The 25,181-nt window shown below is 41.2% G+C and overlaps 1 protein-coding gene across 3 annotated transcripts in view; it reads left to right on the forward strand.

The window, feature by feature from the left end:
* The first annotated feature begins 683 nt into the window (after positions 1-683).
* LOC141744691 (ephrin type-B receptor 5) overlaps positions 684-25,181 on the forward strand; it is a 74,757-nt gene continuing 50,259 nt past the window's right edge. The window contains exons 1-2 of one of the 3 annotated variants that reach the window (XM_074591218.1): positions 684-906; positions 19,277-19,495. In XM_074591218.1, the coding sequence (XP_074447319.1) occupies positions 19,402-19,495 (94 nt within the window). In that variant the 5' untranslated portion in view covers positions 684-906; positions 19,277-19,401. Of the gene's footprint in view, positions 907-957; positions 1,456-2,438; positions 2,517-19,276; positions 19,496-25,181 lie in introns of those variants that run through there. The other 2 variants (XM_074591209.1, XM_074591227.1) reach the window with 2 other exon arrangements.

Raw genomic sequence — 25,181 nt, forward strand, 5'->3', positions numbered from 1 at the left:
GGTTATGCAGCATGCCTCATCCTCATCCTGAATCCTCCATATTCAGCCCAGTGACATTTGCAGATTGACTCTTGTTCTTACACTAGCAGGAGATGGGAGTGACCCAGAAAGATGCTCCCATTCCTTTGTTTCTACATTGGAAGCTGAGGTTGCCCTTTGGGAGAACTGAGGAGTGCCGGTTGATCCCGCCACACCATTTCTGGTTGAGTTGAGCTTTGTTGGTACCTAGAATCAAGGAAGCACCTAGCCTCTGTGACATTTAATTGCGAGCGTTTGGAAGTGGACCGCGAGCAAGCGCATGTGTGCTAACTTCAAGCTTGGCTGCCACAAAACAACAGCAGACGCCGTACAGCCACACGGATTTCAACCATGTCAAGAGAGACTGACCAAGGCTGTGAGTCCTGTACTGCCGCACTTGTACCTGGTGGCACAAACCTAGAAGGGGGGCACGCACGCCTTGCGGCCACACTCGGGCACCCCCACCGAAAGCCTGGCCGCAGCACGCCAGCGGGGCGGAGGAGGCGCAGGCCAGGCCAGGGGAAGGGAAGACCCACTCGGAAAATCCCCCCTCTGGCTGAAAAGACGCCAGGGCGGGGGGAAGCGGGAGGGAGCCTGGGCAGCAAAGACTTGAACGGAGGACGGAACTCGGTGCCCGCCCAGCGGAGCCGCTGCGAGAGGAGGGCGGCTCCGTTCCCCGCTCCATCCCCTGCGAGCCGCGGCTGCGGCGGCCGGCGGAGGGGCGTCCGCGGCGGCTGGGGACGAAGGAGCCCCGGCGGAGGGTGGGGGAGGGAGAGGATGGTGACCGCCGGGGAAGCGACAGGAGTGGCTGCCTCGGCCTGTGGGATCTGGCAGTACCCCCAGCCCCCCATTTGCTGCGCCAGGCTGGGCCTCTGCAAAGGAAAGCAGGTCGGGAGGGGGGGAACGGGCTAGAGAGAGGAGGAGGAGGAGGGGCACGGCGAGGAGGGGAGGGAGGAGAGAGAGAAAGCGGGCGAGCGAGAAGAGCCCGGAGAAAGGGAAAAGGCAGATCCTTGGAAGCGGGGGGAAGAGAGACTCCTGTAGGAAGAGGGATCCTGGGCGGGGAGAGGAGAGAAGGAAAAAAAAAAAAAAAAACCAACAAAAAAACCCAACAAACCCGTTCCCAGAGAAGGGCCTGGAGAGGAGCGCAAGGATCGGAACTACTCGCAAGCATCCGAGTTGTAGAAGGCATCGATCGAGGGCCAAAGGGCTGTGCCCGGGGCCGGGGGACAAAGCGGCAGTGGGTGCAGAGCGAGAGGGACGACGTGGCGCTAAGCCCGTCAAGATGGTGTAGCTCGCACGGTGGAAATGGTCTTTGTCCAACTTTTCTGATGCCGGGAGGCCGGTCGGCACGGCTCTGAGCGGGAAGGAAGGGCTCCTGCGAAAACTGCTTGAGTAATGCTGGGAAGTGAAAGGGGTGTTGCTGGAGTCCTGCAAAAGGTATTGTGGCGGCGAGCGGTCCGGCGGGGAAGGGCATTGTGAGCCTGGCCGAAGAGATCTGAGGAAGGAGAGCCGTGGTCGGCGGAGATCCTCGGGTCTCCGCCCTCCGTGGCGGGGTGACACGGAACAGACGAGTGCTACTTCTGAAAGGGATTACAACTCCTAAGGTTGTGGGGGTTCCTGTGCTCCTTCCCTGGTGTCTGCTGTTTAAAGGCTGTTTTGCAGGGACCCGGAGCGCCCATCAAAGACCCTCCCCCAAGCGCTCCTCGGCTGTCAGGTGCCGCGTGTGGGCAAGGAGAGAAAAAGCCTTTTGAAATCGGGTCACGGTTTCTCTGCTCACAGAAATTACTATCAAAACCAGTATCTTCCACACATGCGTGGCGTGTTCGGTCTGCTCCTGTCCGTGTTTTTTCTCTCTCTCTAGCTCCGTGAAGAGCCGTGGTTAAATGCTGCTTTTGAAGTCTCTGAAGCAGGAAGGCAGGGGTAGATGTATGCTGGTGTAGGTTCCCAATCCTCGTGGAACAATACAAGGAAGGCTCTGTGGCCTTCTCTGTGGGCCTTCTCTGTTTAATGCTTTTGTGGGGGACAGATGGCTGTATAAGTGCTTGTTGCAGAGAAAAGCCATGTTAACCTATTTTTCAAGGAGATGATGCAAGTTACTACTACTCATGCTAAATAAATCTGTGAATGTGGGAGGGGCCGTTGTGATGGGTAATTTTAAATTTGCCTTTCGTGGATCCACTGAGATGATTTCACTTACTCCGAAGTTTCTCTTGCTATTGCCACAGTCATTCAGTTGGGGAGAAGCGTGAATATCACCTGCCTCCCCCACAAGTTCTAGAAATAATAGAGTAAAGATGGGGAAGCAAATCTTCCAAGGGGCATCCTTCTTTAGCAGTGATACCAAGTCATGCAGATTGATAAGGAAGGAAAGTGAGAGGGCAAATGGAAACAACAAAGTCAAGACAGTGGGAAGAGTAGCTGCCACCAGCCACATCTGCTAAAGAGACCGATCTGCAGCCTCAGCTGGGATGAACAAGGGAGGCTCCCTTCCGTGTTATGTAGGTTATAATCAGAAATGTGGAAACTGGATGTGGGTGCACCTCTCGTTTAGTCATAGCTGATCCACCTGCCCCAAGCCACTAATACAAGGTTTAGCGACTATTTTTAGGTTTGTCTTCATTCCCAGTTTGAAATAATTCCAGTGTTGAGGTCCCTGTGGGAGCAGGAAAGAAAAAGGTAATCCACAGTCTAATCATCTTTTTCTTTGATGTTACCCGATCTCTGTGCTAAAAAAAAAAAAAAAAATCTGTTTTTCTCTAGAAGTTCATTCCCTAAATTCAACACCTTGTACCACTTCAGTTTATTGTGCTAGTGTTTTGACAAGCCTCAGATAACTGCACGTAATTGCATCCTTTCCTTTTCTGCCTTTTGCATGTATGTCCTCTTAGCCAACTTACAGGTGTAGTTTTTAATTCTTTGACATGTATGTGTGTGCCCCTCTAGCCACTAAATGTTTTTACTTGTCTTCTGAATTCTCTCCTACTTGACTTTCTTGCACTTGCACTGAGCTGCACAGAATTGTTTCTATGGCCATGTGTTTTGATACTTGGAAATACCATTACTTTGGGGTATTTGAGTTTGTATGAAGCAGGATTATATCCTCTTCCAATCACTGAAACCTTGCAGAAAGGCATGTTGTCTTTGTTCTGAGGTTCTCAGCACTTCCAAGCTGGTATCTGTGGCAAGAACAGCTTGGGTTATAGAGGCTGGTTTTGGCAGGGGTTGAGGGAGAGATTTCTCCTCTCTTTTTCTCTTGCTCAGGGCTGCTATTGTATTGTAATCGCCTTCTGTATTTGACTTGCAGGCTGACCAATGACACAGTGTAAACGCGTTTTGAGGGAAAGGCAGCTGGTGGCTCCAAGGAGGCAGCTGCGTATTCTCCAGCATGCTCCCATAGGCTGCCAGCAGATGTGTCTCACAAGAGAGCCAATCCCTCAATCCATTGGGAATTGTCGTCTTTATGCCTATACAAATTCACTGCGTACATTCCTCTTTGTGCCCAGGTGCAGATGTCTTCTTCTCCCCTTTGATACTACATGTGCGATAAGCAGAGAGTCATGTAAGAGATCACTATAGTTTCTCACCCCTTACCTTGTGTGCCTACATTAACATAGAGGTGCTCTGTGGTCAACTCTTCTTCCCTGGATACCTGCACTGTTACGAGATTTATGCATACTTTTCCTCTGGCTTCAGGAATGCTTCCCTCTATAGGTCTGCTCCCCTTAAAACCTGTTTTTCCTTGTTATCCATGCATTATTCGTCAGCAGCCTCTGTGCAGAAGGTTCTCCCGAAGTCCCTACAGATGAGTGCAAATTTAGAGCACATTTAGGGTTGCATAGTTTATTTTTATTTCTCATTTTTGTGGCCATGTTGCATATGTTTACTGCACACACAAACAATATAAGATTGGAAGAAGTAGAAACTGGTATGTATGGTCAAGCTAGATCTTTATAATGTGGTTTAGCCACCAAAAAGGATGGTGATATTACCCAAAAAGCGCACTATTGTGAAAAAGGATTTGTTAAGAATATTACAGATTGGCTGTTCTGGGTCATAAACATATAATGATTTTTTTTTCAAAAAGCTAAGACTCATTTCTATGAAGAGAAAAGTTGATTAAAGCTTTAGGAGGAAACTTATAAGGCTCCTATAATTTTGTCATTATTTTCTCTTATGTTTTCTCTTAAACCTGTTTTAATGTTATATTACTATCTTATCGTACTGTTTTAAAAAAAAAAAAGGAAAATTTGTATTTTGTTAGGAAGTTTTCCATCATCTTACAGCAATATAGTTAATGTACTTTTCCCAGCTACTGACTCCACAAATTCAGCAGTCTTCCAACTCTTTGCAACCTTATCATTTAGCTTTTGCCTGTTAAGTCTTGGGCTGGACATCCCTCATCTCTCCCTATTTGCTCTCTTTGGCTACCATGCAGTGTCATGGACTTCGGGGGGGGTGCACAGGTATAATTTATGTGGATTTTGTAAATAATTCTGTAGATATTGTGCAGCAGCAAACTAGCTCTCTGTCTCGAGTGATGCCAACTGTGCATCTGTCTGTGTTAATAGACCCCTAAAAGGATAAAAACTCCGTAATTACTCATATCAGCCACGGTACTTTTGACATGTGAGCAGCAAATCTGCTGAGTAAGAAAATGCCATTTCATGTTGTCGCTCTTCTCGCATTTGATTCATACAATGAGCTTTAAACTTAACAAAGAGAAGAACTACATTAGTACTTTCTTCCTAGAAGCATGTGTTGTGCTTTCAAGAAATATTCCCCTGCTACCAGGAATAGTATTTTATTTAAAGTGTACTATTAATACATGTGGTGTTTAAAAAAAAAAAAAAAGTGTGTACTTTATGGAGGTACTGGCACAATGTTTTTTACAGAAGACACTGTCTTGCCTCTTAAAAAGTCACCATGGAGCAGGCTGATGCTCCTGTCGTGGAGGTGCTACTTGAAGTTCTTTCTTGACACCACTTCTGATAAAAGAAGCAGCTTTGGAAGTCAAGCTCTTCTAGTCACTGGTTTCAATTTTCCATGCCTCCAGAGGCCCCTATGCTTTCTGCTACTCAGGACTTGCTTGTCAAGAAAATTTTTGTTCAAATGTTTCACATGCGCATACCCCCTCCCATATGCATCCATATATGCACATGCCCATGTATGCACACGACAACAGTTAAGACAGGAGAAAAAAAGTGCTACCTTGGGAGTAGAGAAGATGCTGGATACTATGAGAACACAGCTTATCCAGTCTGAAAACTATAGTCTTACATATGAAGGCTGTATCCTTAAGGTCTTGGTTCACCTTAGGATGGAAATTCTTGCCAGCCCAGACCTGTATATTGAAACATACATGACTTCATTTTCAGACAGGCTTTTTCTTTTTTTTTCCTCCCCAAGCTTGCCAAGTAAATGATTCCTCTGCTGATTCTGCAATTTCCAAGTGCAGTTTTTTTCTTGGTGCCATGTCTCTGGAAAATATCCAATGTGTTTAAGTCATGTAATTAAACTCTAGAAGCTAGAGACTGAGGACTACTGACTCCTTATAACTTATTTCTGGTTTAGCATACTGACGTTCCTCCAAGTTACTGTAAAGCTTTCAAAGCTCCCTAAATGACCTGATCTCTCTCCCACTTACTGTAAGACACTCACATGATACGAATCGAGTTGGCCCAGCTGACCACTTCAGAGGCAGTGTGTAGAATACAGACGCCTATGTGGAAGCCTTTAGCATCAGGCTTACCACAGGTTGTTTCAGATCTTGAGGATGTCTGCAAATAGAAGCAGGATTCCTTGGCAGAACACTCTTATCTTCCTAACTATTCTTTATGAAGAGGGTGGGATGTCACAAGAGGGATATTGTTGTGGAGATTTCTGTGCAGGTTTTGAATAATTTCAAATTGGAAATTCACATTGGACTGTTTATAAAACTGTTTGAATTTCCAAATGCTAAGTTTCGCTCATGGCTAGGATCAATTTGATTCGAGTAAGCAGAATCTGAAATGCTTTCTGCACAAGGAAGATGTTTGAAATTATTCCTTGGTTTTGAGCCAGGAAGAAGCTGCTGGAAGCACAGCTGGATTGGGATGCTTGCCTGTAGTTGTCTCCCAGATGGTCCCTTCCCTTGCTAATGTCAGTAGGCTTTGAGCTGGTGCCAGCAGCAATGGGAATGCAAATATGTACTGGCATTTTCACTTTTCAGTGAGTTTGCTAATCCCGTTTGGAGCATGTGTTGTTCATAAAGGGGCCACCATATCAGCAGTTATCACTGCCACCATTATGGTATCAGGAATGGAATAGTCCTTCTGAGGAATGTTCATTTAATTACTAGCTCAGAGGATCTTAGTGGCCTTCTCTTCCTCCAGTATGTAAGCATGGTAGAAATCGGTAAAGGTGCAGTACTACATGATTTGAGAACAAATTGTGCTGATGTGAGTATAAATTGGCGGTCTGTTAAAATCTTGCAGATAGATAGAGGCTTGACAGAGGGAATTTTCTGTAGTTTGCATGTGTCTTGGTGTTGTGTTCTGCCGGGACACGTATGTGGAGTCAGATGCTGAAGAGTAATTAGTTTTCGTTTGGAGCCTTACTGTAGCACCTTTTTGCTCAGGGCCCCAGGCAGGGCACTGGAAAGACATTTGGTGAAATAACGTAATGGGAATGATGTATGACTTGTGTTCCTTGTTTCAGTCAAAAGTCCTTCTAACTCTGACTGGAAGAATTGTGTTGACAATTGCTTGTTTCTCATGGATAATTTTACCTATCTTGAATTCAAAGTGGTTCTGGATGGTGTCAGAGAGCTGCAGCTTCCTGCAACTAAGGAAATCACATTAGTGGCTAGATCCTTGTTACCTGAAGAGAATAGCTTAAAAAAATGTTTACTAAATCGATTCTTTTGATTCTGTCTAATGAATTGCCCCCAAAAGTGTGTGTGCAGTGGCAGGGTGTAAAGAAAACAAATCTGTCTTTGGAAACAGAGTAAAAATAAAAATGTTCAATTATTTTAAAGAACTAAGCTAGTGGAAGTTTTACTCTCTCTGGTAAAATAACACTTATTGGACAACTCTAATAGAAAGGATCAGAATAGGCTTGTGGAGTTGTTGTACCTGTCTTGCTTCTCTTGACTGATAGTCTGTACCAGCCCACAGTGTCTCATAGTGTTGCAAAGAGCTGTGTGAACAGAAAGCAGAGTGGGAAGGGGGAACGTGCATTAAAACCTCAGAAAGTTATTTTAAAATTAGTTTTTAGATGATTCTTTTGAAAAAGGCTTTGCTTCCCTGTCCCCACCCCCTACTTCCCCCCCCCCCCCCCCCAGATCATAGCAGATCAGCCCAGTGTTTTCTACTGTATTTTCTCGGGGGTCTCCAAACCTGTGGTGTTGAAATTGGACAATCCCTGAATGTATGACACTAATGCAAATGGGCTATTTGTATTTGACTGTGTGAACTTCTCTGCCATGGCACTGATGAACTGGAAGCTCATTGAAGAGCGACAGAAGCGATTAGGACACTGTAGGGAATTTTTGACATGCTATTAGAAAGAATTATCTTAATGATGACTGAAAAAGCGTTGCTCTGGAGTATTTATAGTACCCAGGAGACTTATCGACAGGATCCTAGGAAATGTGGCTAAAGTAAAAAGCCTGGCTCAACTTGCCCAGAACAGATGATTTCAGGTTCAGTATTAAGACACATTTTCTTCCAGAAAGGTCTAAGTAGAGTGTAGGAAGTTGTGGAACAGCAATAGCAATAGGAAGCCCTATTGCTTATGTCATTTAAAAATATAACTAGGAAGTCCTAAAGGAATATACAGACAAAAATCCTCCAGTTGACTGAAAACTGTAGGCCAGATGCCCAGCCCGCTCTCTTAGTTTCGATTATTACAGTCTCACCAGCAACTGAGGGAGGGACTATTTTCCCAACAGAAAATGCATCTTGGATCTGCTGAGTTACAACCAAGACTGATTGGTATCCAAGGAAGGGAAGTGGTGTGTTGTACTTGCTCCATTTCAGGTGTAGTCCTTTGGTTTTGAGGTTGGACGTGGCTGTAGAAGAGCAGGGAGCCCCACCATCCACACTGAGATATAAATACGCCTTTGAGACACAGAGGAGGCAGGATGAGCTCTGAGATTTATATGTTATTGCTTTCACCTCTGGCACGAAAAATAATATAAACATGCATTAGAAAGAGATGCTATGAGCCTGAAATATCTTTCTACTGTAACCCGCTTGGCCTTCCCTTTTCCTCTTAAGACTTTTTCTGTTCTGCTGACGTATTAGTGGCACATAATGTTCCTATTTCCTGAGGGTGGGAACAACAAACTGGAAATGTAGGATGGAGGAGGAGGGAAGGAGCCGGGAATGGAATTGGCTGCTCTGCAGGCTCTGCCAGTGGCAAGTTCAAATTTTTGGTGGGGCTCCCTAACCTGCTTTCATTACACGTGGGCTCCCCATGATGCTTCACTGAACTCAGCTAATTGTTTCACCCAGTCATTCCCTTCCAGGTCATCTCTCTCTTTGTTGTAGCCTTGATGTCACTTCTTTTCTTCAAGCTGCCATTTCTGCCTCATTGCTCTCTCAGCTGTCTCTTAGACAAGAGCCAATTTTGGGCAACCTGATTCCCAAAATCAAAGTGAGAGCCTGGTCTAAGCCTTGGACCAGCATGAATCATTAATATTGTCCTTTAAATAAATATCTATTGACAAAAGGTAAAAGAAAATCAGTGTTAAAGACCAAGTCAGATATTTCTGAAGTTGAATAGGACCCTTATATTGTGTGTTCTCGTTGCTCAGTTCAGTTATTTTAACAATGAGACCAATGTACTATGAGAGAAGGATACTGAATCATAGAATAATTTGGGTTGGAAGGGACCTTTAAATGTCATCTAGTCCAACAACCCCTGCAGTAAGCAGGGACACCTTCAACTAGATCAGGTTGCTCAAGAGTCCCGACCAACCTGACCTTGAATGGTTCCAGGGATGGGGCACCTACCATCTCCCTGGGCAACCTGTTCCAGTGTTTCACCACCCTCATTGTAAAAATGAATGAAGATTATGGATTTGGAGACTGGAATTGAAGAGAGCAGAACTGGGGAAATCATCTAGTTTCTTAAAGTTTTCCCAGAATAAGTTCTAGGTTTCATAGTTCCTGTGCGTGTGTTCTTACAGTGCCTTGAGAGATTGCTGCGGATGTCGCTCCCTAGTTGCTTGTTACTGCACAATGCAGTGACACCTCCTGCAAAAGTGGTTATAGACAGACTATAGTTAGTGTGGATGTGGAGTTCTGTGGAGTGTGATCAGTGCAGTGCAGGATTATTTTGTACTGGTTTAGTGCCTAATGGGAGCATGAGGCTCAAACTAATGGTGGATCAGACAGAATTCCCATCTAGGCAAACAGTGGTGCTATAAGGATGAAAACTGTGTGGTAGAAGTCTTCACTGAGCCATTTTCTCTCTCCCTCATAGCTTCCTACTTTTGTGCATGTATTTCCACATCAAACGCTCTAATTTGCATGCTGGAGCTAAAGCTTGTGTATTGTATAGCCTGTTTGTGTAGTCAGCAAAATGTAAGGTAATCAGCTTGACTGAAGATAATTTCTTATTCCCACTTCCATTGAGGGAGTATTTTATGTTACAGGCCTCTGTTATGGCAACCTTATGAACTGGCAAACTGATATTTGCAATAAGTGTGGAGGTATAATTGGATGGAAGCTAGCTGGTAATCAATTGCATGGAGTGAGGCTGGGAGAGGAGGTTTGGACAGCAAGATCAGGGCAATTAGCAAATCAGTAAAGTGATTATGCTTCAGTGCTTTTCTGTCTTGTTGTTTTACAAAGAAGCATTTTTTCCTTGCTTCTCTTAACAGGAATAAAAACACTGACGATAAATAATGCTAATAATTAAATAGTTTTAAAAATGTAAGTAGGCTTTATCTGCAAATACAATTTGCCAGCAATTTGAGAACCAAGCTCTATGACAGCCCAAGGCTGTGAAACTGATTAAAATGGAAAAAAGTAGTTATAATTAACCCTTAAATCATGAAGCACATTCTCTGAAAACCCAAGTAGCCTCCTTGAAGCCAGAAAGAAGGCTAATAACAAGAGCGAGCAGCACTTAAATGAAGATGTTGTAATATTATTAGTTCTTTCTGTAGTCTGTTTTGAAATGCCAGTTTCTCTCATGGAATGAAAGGCAATTTCAAAATGCAGGGAATTCCCATAGAAGATGAACATTATCTTTTAACCAACTGTCAGTTCTGCCACTGTCTCCTAATGGAGACAGCATAAGTTTAGACACTGTGAATATGAATAGCACGCATTTTCTGCTTATGCTAAGTGTTCCTTACAGTAAAACCCTCAAAAAGTCAAAAGCAAAGTTGGAGATGAAGGCAGTTAATTATATTGTTACAAAAAATGAACATTCTTTACCACAGCTGAAAAAAATCTTAGTCCTTACTAAAAGGCTTTGCAAGCTTTTGTCCACAAAGAGCAGTTTAAGAAAAGTATTCTCAGTTTGTTTTTTGCCCTGCATTGTATATTTTGAGTGTTTGTGGATAGGTCTTGGTTCCTATATTTCTAGACATGCCATGTTAGGCTACATCCTTAGTTTAAAATGGGAAACAGCGTTAGTATGAAATATCCCCCTTCTTAGGCTTATCTATTATTTTGTGAGCCACTCTCAGTTTTCCCCCAACCCAACACTTCAGGCCCTTGATTTCTTTTCCAGCATCCTGACAGTGCCTTTAAGGCCCTTTTGCAGCTCTGTGCTTGGTTTGTCTATGCAGATTTGCAGATGCTCTCACAGACTTGGTCAGCAAATGTCAAGGTTATTTGTCTGATTTGTGGCGTTGCTTGTCTGCCCATTGCTAACACTGTGCATGGCCTCTTTATCATTTTCCATCCATCAGCAATCTGAACTCGGTATATAATAAAACTTTAACTTCAGATTAAAAAGAAGCAAGGTGAGCATTGCTGAGTAGATGAGAACATGATTTTAGGGACATAATCTTTACGTCATACATCTTTTGTTTAAATACTATTTCTGAAAAAGTTTTATTTCCCTTCCCTTTTTTAATGACAAAATAGTGTGCATCTTTTTCCTTGTATTTTCAAACTTGTTCTGTCATAAAATTACTGTGAAATTTGAAGCATTTACTTAAATTTAGCTGTTGCCAGTTGTACTGGAAAAGGAACTGTCAATTGTCAAAGAATTCTTACTGCCGCAGAATTTGCTCATCTAGAAGTTAATAATATGGCCATCTTCAGGGATACTGAAGTCGAATCCCCTAAACATAACATTCTGTGCTTAGAATTTTGGAAATACAACCTTTTACACAGGGAGGTGTAAATTACCTATTTTTTTCCTCTCTGAAGCCTTATGTCTTCATTTTGTACAGATAAAAGTATGCTTGTTAAAGGTAAATCATACTTGAAAACATCATGTTTACTTCCACATAGATAAAAATGCATTGCAAGGATCTGTGCACAGTTGCACTGAAAGAAGTTCGTTGAGAAATTAGAGTAAAATTGATAAGAGCACAGGGGAACCATATGCAGTAGGTACTGCTGTTATCTTCTCTTTCCATCAAAGATATATAAATATGATGGGATGCTGCTGATCCTTTTTCACCCTCTTCTTTCTGTAGTCTTTTATTTATTGTATGAAAATTCAAATGGAGTAATTTCGGTATCACTCCAATTCTTATTACTTTTAAGGAGAGTTTCTGTCAGCCAGTGATGGATAACATATACAACAATGCATTTCTTCGCATTTTTCATTGTATAACGTTATTAATATTCTAGAGCTGAGATTTTGCTTCCAGGTGTTAATGTTAGAAACTTGGGTATAATTACCCATGTTTCTTTGAAAAGTACATGAATCGCTATAAAAATTGTCAGTTAAGTCAAGTCCTGTGAGGTGGGAAGAGATTTTATTCAGGAGCTTTGTTGTACTAGATATGCATATAATTCAAATACCTAGTAAGCAGGTGGAAGAAAGAATCTGTATCTTTAATTAAATTTTTTTTTTTTTTAAATTGCAATAGTTTCAAGAGATCAGTGTCCATCTTGTTAGGCATAGCAGAAACATGATGGGGAGGCACTGAGAGAGTCTGCGGAAACACAAGGAAGCGGTGAATTAACTTTGGTTAGGAAGATAAACCAGGGTCACAAAGCTGTGAGGCATCTCGAGCCAAGTGTATGTGCTGTAGCAGAGAAGAGACGTTTAAAGGAAAACACTGTGGTTATCTAAAGAAATGCTAACATGGCCACCTGTATGGGTTAGAAGACAGCACAGAGGCTCAGAACCTCCCCAGATATCTTTAGGCTGCACCTAAGGAGTCATTTGGAGGGGGCTGTTTAGCAGTCCATAGCTCCCTTTTTGAATTAGTACAGATCTTGGGTACCTACGAAGATGATTCAGCTCAGTCCACTGACTGTAGATGTTGTTTGAGTGATTATGCTTCTAATTTGGGCACCCTATCCGAGCCTCAAGGGCTTAATAAAAATTCATGAAAATAAGCATCTCTTCCCTTTAAGGGCTATGGAAGTCCTTAACTTGGATTCCCTTAGGAAATGTATAATCAGAGCATGGAAGATCAGCTTCAAGACTCCTGGTGTTTCCATGGTAAACAAGGAAATAAATCCCTTTCTTTGGAAAGCATTCAAAATCAACCTTTGGATTGTCATTGTAAACTTAAAGAGTCTCAAAAGACACCAACACAACCCTGTTTAGATAATCTGTAAGGAACAAATGATCAAGCCAGCTAGAGGAAATCTTTTATGAAGTACATTGTTGAGGAAGAATTCCATTAAGCTTAGTTATACATTAGTACCTAGATCCTTTCTCTCAAAATTAAATTAATAAACTGAATGGACCATAAAAAATCCACAAGGCTTTGTTACAGCTTCTACTCTCCTCTTAGATATTTTTGAAGTATTCTGGAGTAATTCAAAATAATATCATATAGTAACAGAGGATAAAAGGATATACAGCAATTATTCAAATGATTTACATATTTAATTAAATATTTCTCTGTGCTGCTATATGTGCCCTAGTGATTTTTTTTTTTTTTTGAAGAAAAACACATTAACTTCATAATATTAAAACCCTGAGCGATAAATTATGTGTTGTCCTCCCCCCATTCACTTCCTGTTTAGGGTGTAAAAAGATTTCTATGAATAGCAGTTACTGTAATTACTGCCTAAGAGAGAAGGTAGGCAGGATTATGTTATGCTCAGTTTTGCACAGGCATTGAGTGACAGCTTTTCACAACAGCATTGTGAGATTTATCCTAGTGAGACGCGTGACCTTAGTTGCAAGGGCATCTGAGTGGTGAAGGAGCAATTATAGTAGAAGAGAGCTGGGGAGAGAGGAGGGGGGAAGGCCTCTTGCTCGGTGTATAACGTTATCATGGTTCCCTGTTTATCATGAATGAGAAGAAGTTTTAATTCTTCTTTTTGTACTTTGCCTAAAAGTGATGAATCAATGTGCGGCACAAATTCGTTGGAATAGTAGTTTATTGACTCTCCCAGGTGCTGTGCTTATTTATCTTTCTAATGCTTATCACTGAGAAATAATATTAAGCTATTATGAGTCATAGTGCAAAACGTGCAAGAGGAGGAAAGATTGTGCCTGCAAAGGTACAGCATTTTCTCTGCCCAGAAGAATTTTTGAGGTGCATTTGTTTTGCATCTAGATGCTTTGTGTGAGGAAAAAGTATGACAAATATGAGGGAAATCTCTTGAATTGAGGGTAGCAAAGGGAAGCTATACCCATATAATGATTTCTGCTGTGAAATACGCCTAGAGGAGTCAGCTAACAATGAAAGAGGAAGAAGCATTGTCCCAGTGGGAGGAAACAAGATGATTTGGAAAAGTTCTTGGGACAGTTAAGAGGAAGAGAAAAAGTAAAAATCTGGCATTGTTATGATTTCAGCTTCTGTTAGTAGAACAATTTAAAATACATAAAAGTACTTTGTTGCACAGGGATAGATATCTTTTCAAATCTGTTGCAAGTTCAAAACAGGGATTAGATAAATTCATAAAGACATACTAAAGGGAATAGATTGGGGTATATGCTCTATCAACCCTACTTAAGTCTTGTATTTGTGGATGCTGGAGGAATAGTAGGGGATTGGACTACATAGAGATTAGGCTTGCAAGCTGTCTCCAAATAAAACCTCTTCCTGGCACTGGAGACCTAGAGAAACTTGTCGTTAGATGGATGTTGATCTGCTTCAGTGTTCTTTCTTGTGTTTTGAAATGTAGTTTGCACTAAAGCTTGCAGAATTGTTGTTCCCTTGACTACACATTGAAAAACACAAGTGCTCTTCATATAAGGAAGACTGTCAGGAACTCTTCACTAAGAACTGACAATTTTTATATTGTGTTGACAGCACCATTGTTTCTATTTGCCTCCATGCTTCCTGGGAACAAGATACTTGGACCAATATTAGAGCTGGGATTTCTGCAAAGTAGTGCGGGATGGAGCATCCTCTCTGCAGTGGATCAAGCTCATATTCTTTTAGGGAACAGAATATTGGAGCTGACCTTAGGTCTCCTGTAGGAATCGTGGGCTATGTGACTAGTAGTTCTTGCTGCCTCTTGTTTGCTCTAATTTCACAGAACTCAAAGAAACAGCTACATTCCATTCATGGAGATGAAGAACCTGTCAGGCCCTCATCTTTTTTCTAGGAGACTTGTGCAGTGCCTGAACAATCCTAGCTTGTTTCTTAGTGCTAAAGGCATACCCGAATTCGTCCTGCAGGAGCCAGACAAACGCATGGTTCAGATGAATGCTTAACTGCTCTTTGAGGTCAGGTTCTGCAGGTGGTATCTGTCAGGGGGGAATAGGGTCAATGTGCATTGCTTTCTGATCTGTGGCTACATGTTGTCTGCATAATAAGCTAGAATGTGCTTCAGCAAAGGTCTGTCTGAAGATTTATGGGTGGAATCAAAAGGGTCAGATAGAAAGCAAGGGTTTTCTTTAAACTTTAGGCCCACCAGAACCTGTGGCCAGCCGAGAATTAACACAGTTTATCTAGCTGTCACTGTTCTTGATCAGTCTCAGGGTGCCAGGCAAACTCAGAAGAAAAAAAGTAGTCCATTCTAAGGAGATCCCCCTTAGGCTTGTCACGTGCATGACCAGCTCCATCAAGACTCAAGCCTTATGCCACTGGAGTAGTCTAAAAAAAGTGACTACACAAACCTAGGAGCAAATCTACTTCCCTTTGAGTAAAAACACATGCACTGATGGAAGAGAATTTTGAATCAATGCTGAATCATTTAGCAACACTTAGTGCCCTGTCACTCTTCAGGTGTCATCCTTGACAGTGCTTGAACTTTGAGGGAATCCTTTATGTGCATAAGGGAACTGCTGCAGAGATACTGGCTGCATGAAATATTTCATGTTTGCCACAGTTTAGGTACAGGATGGGCACACAGCAAGCCCCCTTTGTGACAGAAATCTCACAAGCACAGACCTGTACAAGTGTCAGTTGTCCTAGTACATACGGGAGCACTGTTGCTGTCTATCCTGTAGCATTGAGCATCATTTGCCTGGAGACTGTACTAAACTGTTCCCACTTCAAGACTGGATTCAGAAAAAGTGAGAAATTACAGCACTGTCTCTGTCTGGTGAGAAGAAACAGGCTGCAAACAGTGTCAGTTAAGCCAGGCATACTATGTCTCACATTCAAGGCTTTCCAGTTTAAGTGGTTTGTGTTTGCAGTCTTGTGTAGAAGCAGCTTTGAGGTGCTGGGCAAGAGCTGACTGTCTTCTGTTGAGATATGCAATAGAAGAGAGCAAGGGAGATTCTGACTATAAATAAGGAAGAAAAAAAACCCCACCCAGTAGTTCAGCACTGGAACAGATGCCCAAAGAAACTGAGGAATCTCCATCCTTGTAGATGTTCAAAACTCGCCTTGACAAGCTTTGCGAAGAACTCTTCTCCCTCACTGGTTGTTCAGCTAAGAAACCAGGATTCTTGAAAATACTAGTGATAATTGTATTCATTTCTCTTTTTGGAATCTTGAACATAATTAGATTTTGGTCATCCAGATACCACAGTGATGATGCCAAAGTAAACAATCATCACAGATTGGTAAATAATGTAAGCAGATAACCTGGAGGCATCCATCTCCTGTCTCTTGGAGCTTGGTACTAAAGCAAATGCAATATGATCTTTTCTGACTGCTTGGGATCTTCAGTGTTTTATAGGGTTGAATCATTAAAAGGCATTTGGATCCTCGGGAACTGTCATGTTTTTCAGATGCTTTATGATTTTCAGGGCTTTCAAGGAGTTGGAGATCATTCCACTAGCCAAGGAAGTATTGCCCCCAAATGGTTTAGAATCCTTTATGGAAGGACTGACAGCTGGTACATGGGTGGCAAGTTCTATGTAGCTGGGAGAGAGAGAGATGAGAAGGGGAATTTAAGGAAGTTTGTTGAAGGATCCTGTGCAGGTAAGGTGTATTACTCTGCAGCTGGATTTGGAAGAGAATGGGGCATAGTGGATTCTATATCAAGGAGATGTCATCCATCTGAAAGCAGTTTTGGAAGAAGTAACAAGCTGAGAAGGCCATGGAGAGGTGCTTGTGTGAACAAGAGAAGAGGGTGGTTGAAAAGTTAGAATGGTTTGAGGTTTCTGTTTAAGTAGTTTGGTGTAGGGAAGAAATAGTAGGAGAACTGAAGAATGAAAGATGAGTGTCTTTGGGTGTAGTCAAATTCTGCACACATCAAGTGCTGGGGGGAAGGGCAGGGCAGTGGTTAGCAATTTAGGGGCTTGGTACTCTTTAATTCAGAGAGGCTAGCGCTTCCCTCCTACTCTCCCTTAAATGCTTTCATAATGTTATCCTCTATCCTTCATTGTGGAGTAAGCATTTTTAATTGAGGTGTGCAAGAGGCAGAATAAAAAAAATAAAAAAAGAAAGATAGATTTATCTTTCTAACTGCTAAATCAAATCCGGCTTTTTGGTTTAACCACAGTTTATTTCAGGGAAAAATAATTTTCCAGTCTACTCCAGAAAAAGGCTGTATGATGCCTCATGAAGAGCAGCGCAACTTTGCTGGGATGCAGGGTCTACCAGGGTAAGCTGAACAGATGTTGTAAGAGAGATGTGCAGGTAGGGAGGGAAGGAGAACAATTGGTTTCCTTGGAGCCAGAAATGATTTTGTGTCTGCTTCTTGGTAGCAGAGTTTTTTCAGTTCTATCTGTTTTATGGTAGCAAAATGATTTCCTCCTTACATGTTACCTAGTAATTTCAAGACTTTGGCCTGAGATCCAGCAGCCAGAATATATTTGGGTTCTGTTTCTTGTTCTGCCACTCAGAAGTTACGTGACATTGAGAAGGCCTGAATTGTGGGCTGTTTTCAAACCTTCTGTAAATGAATACTATCCCGTTGACTGAAACGAAAGTTTTCTTTGGTTTATTTGACCTCTGTTTCTACATTTATTTGCCTTCAAAATGAATGTTTAAAAGTCCCCATCTCTCAGGACTTGGCTGGCCTAAAAGAAAAGTTTTTAGGTGTTACAGTGTTATGTATTGACTGGCAGTACAAAGGCTGAGTATTTATATCTCCATGTAGAAGATTGACTGGCTTGATTCCAGTGTACCCGGTCTCGGGCAGTAGTCTTTAGCCCTGTTCCTGGAGAACACTGCTGTGTGCTTGGATAGTTCTTTCTCTAAAGAAGGGTTTTCTGATCATTCAGCCTGGAATAGTCTCCTTTTTACAGTTTCATCCAGTGGTGTTTTTCTTCTGCGCTTCATAAAATAATAAGTAGTACCTGAATTATATCATTCCTCCCATTTAAGCTTCATTTTTCCTCAGTTATACTTCACTGATTTTTTCTTTTTCCTTTTCCTCATAAATAATGAATCAAAGTTTTTGCTTCTTCCTGAGGTCCCTTAAGTAATGTAAGTTTCCTTACGTAAGAAACATAAGTTTCCTTACATTTTAGTGATGCCTAGGGTGTGTTTGGTTTATCTGTGTCTGGTGCTCTGGGTTCTTATTAGGGCCAGTGTAAGAGAACTATTCCACCCTGTCCAGTAATTTCTCCCCCTCTTTAGTAAGGTAAATCAAATTGCACTCCATTGCCTTTTCTCATACTCCCCATGCTGCTTTTTTCTCTGCTGTGCTGAACTTGCTCAAATCCCCCCTCGCTAGGTTTTCAGATAATTGCAGTGAAGCTGCCCCTTTTAATTACAACTCTTCTCTCCTGTATTTCAGCCAGGTTATTGAGCCATTTCTCTATATTGCCTGAGACATTTTTCTTTCCCTTTAGCTACGCTTCACTGTCTCACTGAAGACATTGAAGTGTTTTCAATGCTCTGTGCAAAGAGCACCTAAAGAAACAAAACATACTGGCTTTTTGCATGTAACCTACATATTACCATGATATTTCTCTTGTGGGCTGAGAATTGGGCAGATGGAGTCAGAAATACCTTGCTTAGCAAAATTATTGGGCTGGATGGATCTAATGCAGTGCTGGATTAGGCCACATGCTGCTCCCTGACTGTGAGACAAGCCTTTATGTCAGGTTCTTAATGGTGGCGGTGGAGTTTTGTTTGGTTTTGTTTGTATGTTCTCCCACTTAAGACAACAAATTTGTACTTGTGAGCTTTTCCTGGCTCTAACACAGGCTCCCTATTTGACCTCAAATATCACAATGTTTGCTTCCTCACCTGCGACATATTAATGGGAAAAACAGTGTCCAGCTTCAATAGCGTTGTACAGTCATATGCTTACGGGGACAAATGCCTGCATCTGAAATGCAGTTACAAGTCTGTCAGGTGTGAAGATTTGTATTGTCAGAAACGGCAAAAACTGTCCTGTCTTGGCTACTGCCCTGCAGAGCCCTGAAAACGCAAAGTGTAAATTATAAGAGAGAGAATTTGGAAAGCATGCAGGGGAAATGGAACGGACACCTTCCAAGAGACATTGCCAAAGATGCAGAGTCAGGACTTAAGTAAGAATACGGTCTATATTGTGGGACAGATTAACATTCATCTGGAAACTCCACTCTCACTGATGCCATGAAAGTCTCAAAATCTGTGCATACTGTCAGGGTTGAAAACAACTGGGGCTGAAGTCTTGAGGGGTGGGAGGTGTGGATATAGGGTAAATACTGGGTCTGTGCTACTCTTTTTCACCTGTATCTCGGAAGTAGTAAATGATGGAGATGGTGTGTAAAAACTGGCAGTTCTGTATTACTGTGACCTGATTTTCGTTTCCACCTTCTGTTTTTTCTTAACCAGTATTTCTCTGTGAAGGCGTCTGTGCTTTGATTTGGGAAGATATTAAAACACTCCACGAAATTTCTGACCATTTCAAGGGAGTGGTGTGTGTTCTTTTGAGATGGTGGTATCTACAGAGAATCTTCATGTATTCTAATGCTGGCATCAGTGCAAGAAGAGTGGCAGGAATGGGTTGGCTCTGGATGGTCTGCTTCTTTCATCTAGTCACCTCGCTAGAAGGTAAGAACAGATTTTATATAATGCAACATCTTAAGTAAGTTTTCTCTAGAGAGAAAAAAAAAAAGTGTGTTCTCCAGTATGCGTATCCTAGTTCAGATGAGCATTGAGCACGTCTTTCTATTTGAAGGTTGATCACATCTCATGAGGTGTAAAAAGATATTAATATTGTTTCTAGTGGGACGGGCAAACCTTCTTATGAAGGACCATTAATAAACATTTCTACTAGCTATCTCAGAGGTGACAGTCTGAAAGAATAATTTTTTTGCCCTGGGAATAAGATCCTTGTTTATGCTTTGCATGTATTTGATTCTTGTGTTCCTGTTCTTGCACACTGTTTGTTTTGTGAAACAATCTCTCTATGTTTATGCTGTTCTACAAGGCAGCAGCCAGTGAGCTGAAATCCGGTATTTTTGTCTCTGCCATCTGAACAACTTGCCTTATATAACAGATATGGAGAGAATGCTTTGCATTAACAAGAAGAGGCAGTTTGTGTTCAGCCAGCAGAGGAGAGGAGGTAGAAAGCAGTGAAGACAGGATAGAGAAAAGGTGGGCAGGGGAAAAGAGAGGCCCAGAAAATGTGAGAAGAAAGAACAGGTTATAGGAGGAAGGGTGATGAGAGCAGGAGATAAAATGAGAGCTACAGGAGAGAGTCAGAGAAGGGCAGATGTATTGTAAACAATCCTTTTGTTTGTTCCAAGAAACATCCTTGCAGCTACATGTGCTCAATGAACTGCACCGCTTTGTGATGAATGTTCATCTCTTGCAGATGTGAAAGCCTCTGATAAAGGAGGGGAGGGAGAGAGGGAATGAAAGGGAGGCAAGGAAGGAAAGACCTGGAGTAAGGGAAAGGAGAATAGTGTGAGGTCTAAGAAAAAGAGAGTGAAGATTTGGAAGAAAAAAATATTGGTTTTTTTTCCTATTAATCGTGAAAAGAAAAGCTTGTTAAAGTATCGTTTCTCTTAATAGGAGGGGAATGCAGAGAGGAAATAATTGATGTAAGATTGTAATACAAATTCTTAAATCTTTGCAACTCTGTTAAGTGCTGATTCAAAAATGATTTTACGAAGTACTATGTTATTCCTTAGTGTAACTGGTAGAGGAACTGAGATAGAAAAAGGGAGAGAAAATGTCCATTCTCTGCAAATATAAAGTAACTCAGTGATGCCTTGAGGAACTTACATTTTTGGAATTCAGTGATCCTTCCTGTAAGTTTGTAGAGATAAAAGAATATAGAAAACACTCTGTGATACAGCTTCACAGATCTCATGGTTGAATTGCCTGGATTAAAATAGGACAGTAAAATTCTGCCTATGGAGATCAAATAGTACAGTTGCCCATGAGCTGAATTTCAACTCTCAACTCAGAGTCAGGGGAGTCAGCACCTTGCATTGTGACTGTACTACATGATCCTAGGATTGCACTCCAAAGCTAATTTGCATCTCAGAGGTAAGTATTTTTGTTGTGGTGAACGGGCAAAGAAAAATTATGCATTAGGGGAAGGAAAGCCTGATGATACCTATATAGAAAGCTTTGGTTTTAAGGAAGAAAAAAGGCCCATGGCTGTTTCATTGATGCATTATTATATATAGTGGAAACTTGAACTTCATGTTTCAGATTCAAGTTGAAAAATATAGGGAATATCCAGTTTGGTCTTTAGTTTTTATAAGGTTTCTTAGAAGTTTTAGGTGGTGTCTAGAAGACATCTTGCCTCTAATTGTAGAGGATTGACTGAGTGGGAAAATCAATCAAGGTAATTTTTCTCCAAGTGTTTCTCAGGCATTTGAGTTAGATTTAAGCAGTCTGAATGTAAATCACTTTTTGTCTCAAACTAAGCTTTGTTTGAAATTTTCTAACAGGGGAAAAACAATATTGATAAAACCTTAATGTAAATCCTTCAGAAAAGAAGAAGCTTTCAGAATAAATCCTTCAGAAAAAGAAGAAGCTGTAGAGAGAAGAAAAGTAGTCAGAGCATTCAAACCATTTTTCTATGCATTATGAAGGGAGCAAATACTTTTATGTAGAATGCTTTTCAGAAATAAGGAGGGCAGTACCCTTTTACAGGACCTAATGGGACTTTAAACCCCTTCATGACTCAGAAGTAAAGAAGTTCTTGCAAGCAGTTGAAGGTGTTTCTGTTGTTATTATTGTTGTTGTTTTTAATACATAAAAATGAATCATTAGGCTGAATTTATTTGATACAGATCTAGTATTTGGACACAGTGATTTCACTAGGAATGAACATGCCTGTCCAAAATTTTCCAGACACCATTTTTAGACTAAAAAAAAACCTGCATGGGAAGCATGAGGGAAAACTGTTTTGGAAACAGAAGACATTTGTAAACTTATTATTTTAGCTTTATGAAAGGAAACAAGATTGCACAAAAGTTTTCATTAAGATTTCATTTCCCAATGTTTATGGCTCTGCAAGAGTTTTTGAGGTTTTTGTTTGGGGAGCACTATTTTTGAGCTGGGTGCAAAAATAGATTTTTTCCTTTTTCTCAAAAATACATTAAAAAATACACTGAAATGTTATTTCTGTGAGTATCTATATAAGTATGGAATTACTGTCTACAGTTTTTCATTTAGCATTTTTGTAGGTCAGCCTTTCTGATTGTAAAAGTTAGTGAAGCATAGAATTTAAGAATGCCTGATGCGCTACAGTCAAAATAGCTGAGAGCAAGTGTTAACTTGCTAATGAAATAGCTCTTACTAGGGCACAGACTTACATTTTCTGTGGAATATTGGTTTTGCTTTGACTGAGTTATAGACGTTTACAGCTGTAAACACAAGTGGAGTTCATTTTGCAGAACTCATTAAGTATGTTCCAAAGGAATGATGTGTTCTGCATGTGAGTGACTGCATTTATTTTACAGCAAGCTCTCCAGCCTGCAGAATGGCTGGACAGCCTTTCTAAATATCTTCTGGAAGGTCAATATAAAGAGGATAATTATTCTGCTTTGGTAGAAACTTTTTGCATTAAAAGTGTCTCCTTGGCAAAAGGGAACACGCAAGGAAAAGGTTTTGAGGTCGGGTATTCTTATTTCATTTTTCCCCCTATCTTTTCTATTAACTGGTTGTCGTCTTCGGTTATTGGAAGTAATGTATTGATTGCTCAAATTGGCTTGATTTTGAAGTGGAGGAAAACTATTACCTTCCTCAAAGGTAATCTTTAGACTAAAAAATACCATTGCCTTTTGTTTCATTACGTACAAAGAAAGGTTTAAATGGATGTTATTTTACTTCAGGGGAAAAAAATTAAAATTAACTTTTTATTTCAGTTGCTTGCGATTCACATGAGTTATTAAAATCCTAGCAAAGATTTTCCGTTATGTTCTTCCCAGTTCTGTCACTGACGCTTCCCTGCATGCCAGAATCTTTGCCACATGCTTGAAAAGCCCAGGGCAGAGGTATCTTCTGTTGTAGACATTCAGAAGGTGAATGGGACTGAGATGGACGTGGGGCTTGTTTGTAAGGGGAGGGGTGTCTGAGTTATCCCATTGGTCAGTATCAGCAGCTCTACTTGGTTGGTTTTCTCCCATAATAGATTACTCTGTAGTCCTCATGGTAGGACATCCCTGTTCCCAGGTGTGTACCATAGCCCTTTGTTGAAACTGTTCACAGGCTGCAGGCTAGCTCTTGCTGCTTGCAGGCCAGTAGGACAGTAGAGGCTATTTATGCTGCAACTAACAGTGTTTACATTAAAAGTTAATTAAAACTTCAAAGAAAAGGAATAGCGTTCTTATAATACACAGCATCTGGGACTTTCAGTATATGTTTCACTGAAACTTTGGAAGATCCAAGCTCCGTTTTTAATGTTTATGAAAAAAAAATAAGCAGGAAAACATAGTTAAACTTTAAAAATCACACTGTACTGTCATCAAAAGTAGCCAGTTTGATGGCAGTGGCAGTTGGATAAGTTCTAGACTCAATAGTGGGTGTTTGCAGAATGAATCTCATAAGCTGCGTAAGAATACCTATTATATTATATTATTAGGAAAGCTGTAGATAATAATTTAATTTGATTGCTTATTCAAAGTTGAAACTAAGCATTTAATGTCTTTTTTTTTTTTTTAAATTTCCTGATGTCTGCATTTCCTGACATCAGCAGAGGAATTAGTGCGACATGCTAATCCTGGCAGTTTCCCTAGAGCTTTAACAAAAGAATAGGGGAGGTAAAGAGAAAAATACAGTCGTTCATAAAGCTTAAAAGCTGTGCTACCTTGCAAATAGCTGTGTATTTCCATATCTTAGATCATTTGGCCATCATTTCTCTCTTTCACAGACGGTACATAACTCCTGATTGGGGTGTGAGAATTACTCCATGTGCATGAAAACTTCAGTGTTCTGATAGTGTCAGCATTTTGCTCTGACATAGCAAATAGTTAAAATATATTATACTTCATGGAACTCACTAAATACGTATCCCATTAGCTCCAAATAGCTTTTTTTATTAATTGCATATGAGTACAAAAGTAATCCAGGAACATTCATTGCAGGAATGACTTCACAATGTAGATTTATCCAAGAAAAAAATCAAACTAATTTGTCTCATATAGGGTAGGGTTGTATATATTCTCTTTACATTAGGAGGCATATTCACTAACTCTGTAGCTTGCTTTTTCATGTTAAGTCATAGCTGAACTGTGAAGAAGACATTTTTTGTTAAAAATTAACAGCAATCTTTGTATTGAGTAGTTATGAACAACTGGGGGGTTTTGGCTATTTTTGTTTGGATTTTCACTCGTTTCATCACCTTATTCTTGAAAAACAAAATTCTTGTTACAGTTGCATGTGTCACTAGCCATTGATATATTAGTTACTTCATCACAATAGCTGTTTAGTTTTGGAGGAAGTTCAAGTGTATTTAAGGCTTCCCAAAGGTTTCACTGTATTCTGTCTCCAAGTGATAGCCCCCATATATAAATGTATTTGTTCGGTTGCGTGATAAAAGGCTCCACTCCTCACACTCAGAGGAGCAAAGTGGAACAACGAAAAGCAGGGGAACCCGAATAACCTAATAGAGAATAAGCACCCAACTTCTCCTAGGGCTATCACAGGAATGTGATCAGCCCATTGAGCGGGAATGGAACCCGTTAAGATAAGTCAGTGGAAGCTCTCTCGGGAACACCTTGCAGATTGAGGGGGGTTACTACCAACAGGGGCACAGGAACTTATTATGGGATGTAGGAAAGATCATCTGTGGCTTCTGCAAAACTTACTGTGGGTTGTTTAGGAAGAGAACCGTAGGTGGGGAAAGTGGGGGATCAAGGTGGTTTCGGCAAGGATCAAATGTGAGAAAATAAGAGAGATAAGGGCCCAGTCATGTGTAAACAGGCTGTTGGTCAGTATGCCCGTGAGGCCTTAATCTGCACCTGATCACCACAGTCTATCCTATCTTCTTCTTAAGTTCAATTTTTCACTAGTTTCCTGGGTGAGGGGGCTTTATTTTGTGTGTATGTGTGTATATGGACATTTAAATGCCAGCAACTGGAGTTGAACCACAGGTCATAGGGGCCCATGTGTCAGTGCTGCCAGTAACTGGAGAGCCTGGAAATGATGAAAATCAAGTGCCAGGAACTCACGTTTTACCATAGGTCATAAGATCTGCATATCTGTGATGCCAGCAACTGGAGTGAGTGAGCTTATATGACTGAGTCTGTGATCTCTAGCAAATACCAAGCCAGAC

This window comes from Larus michahellis, chromosome 1 (genome assembly GCF_964199755.1).
Source record: "Larus michahellis chromosome 1, bLarMic1.1, whole genome shotgun sequence".
In the NCBI taxonomy this organism is placed as follows: Eukaryota; Metazoa; Chordata; class Aves; order Charadriiformes; family Laridae; genus Larus; species Larus michahellis.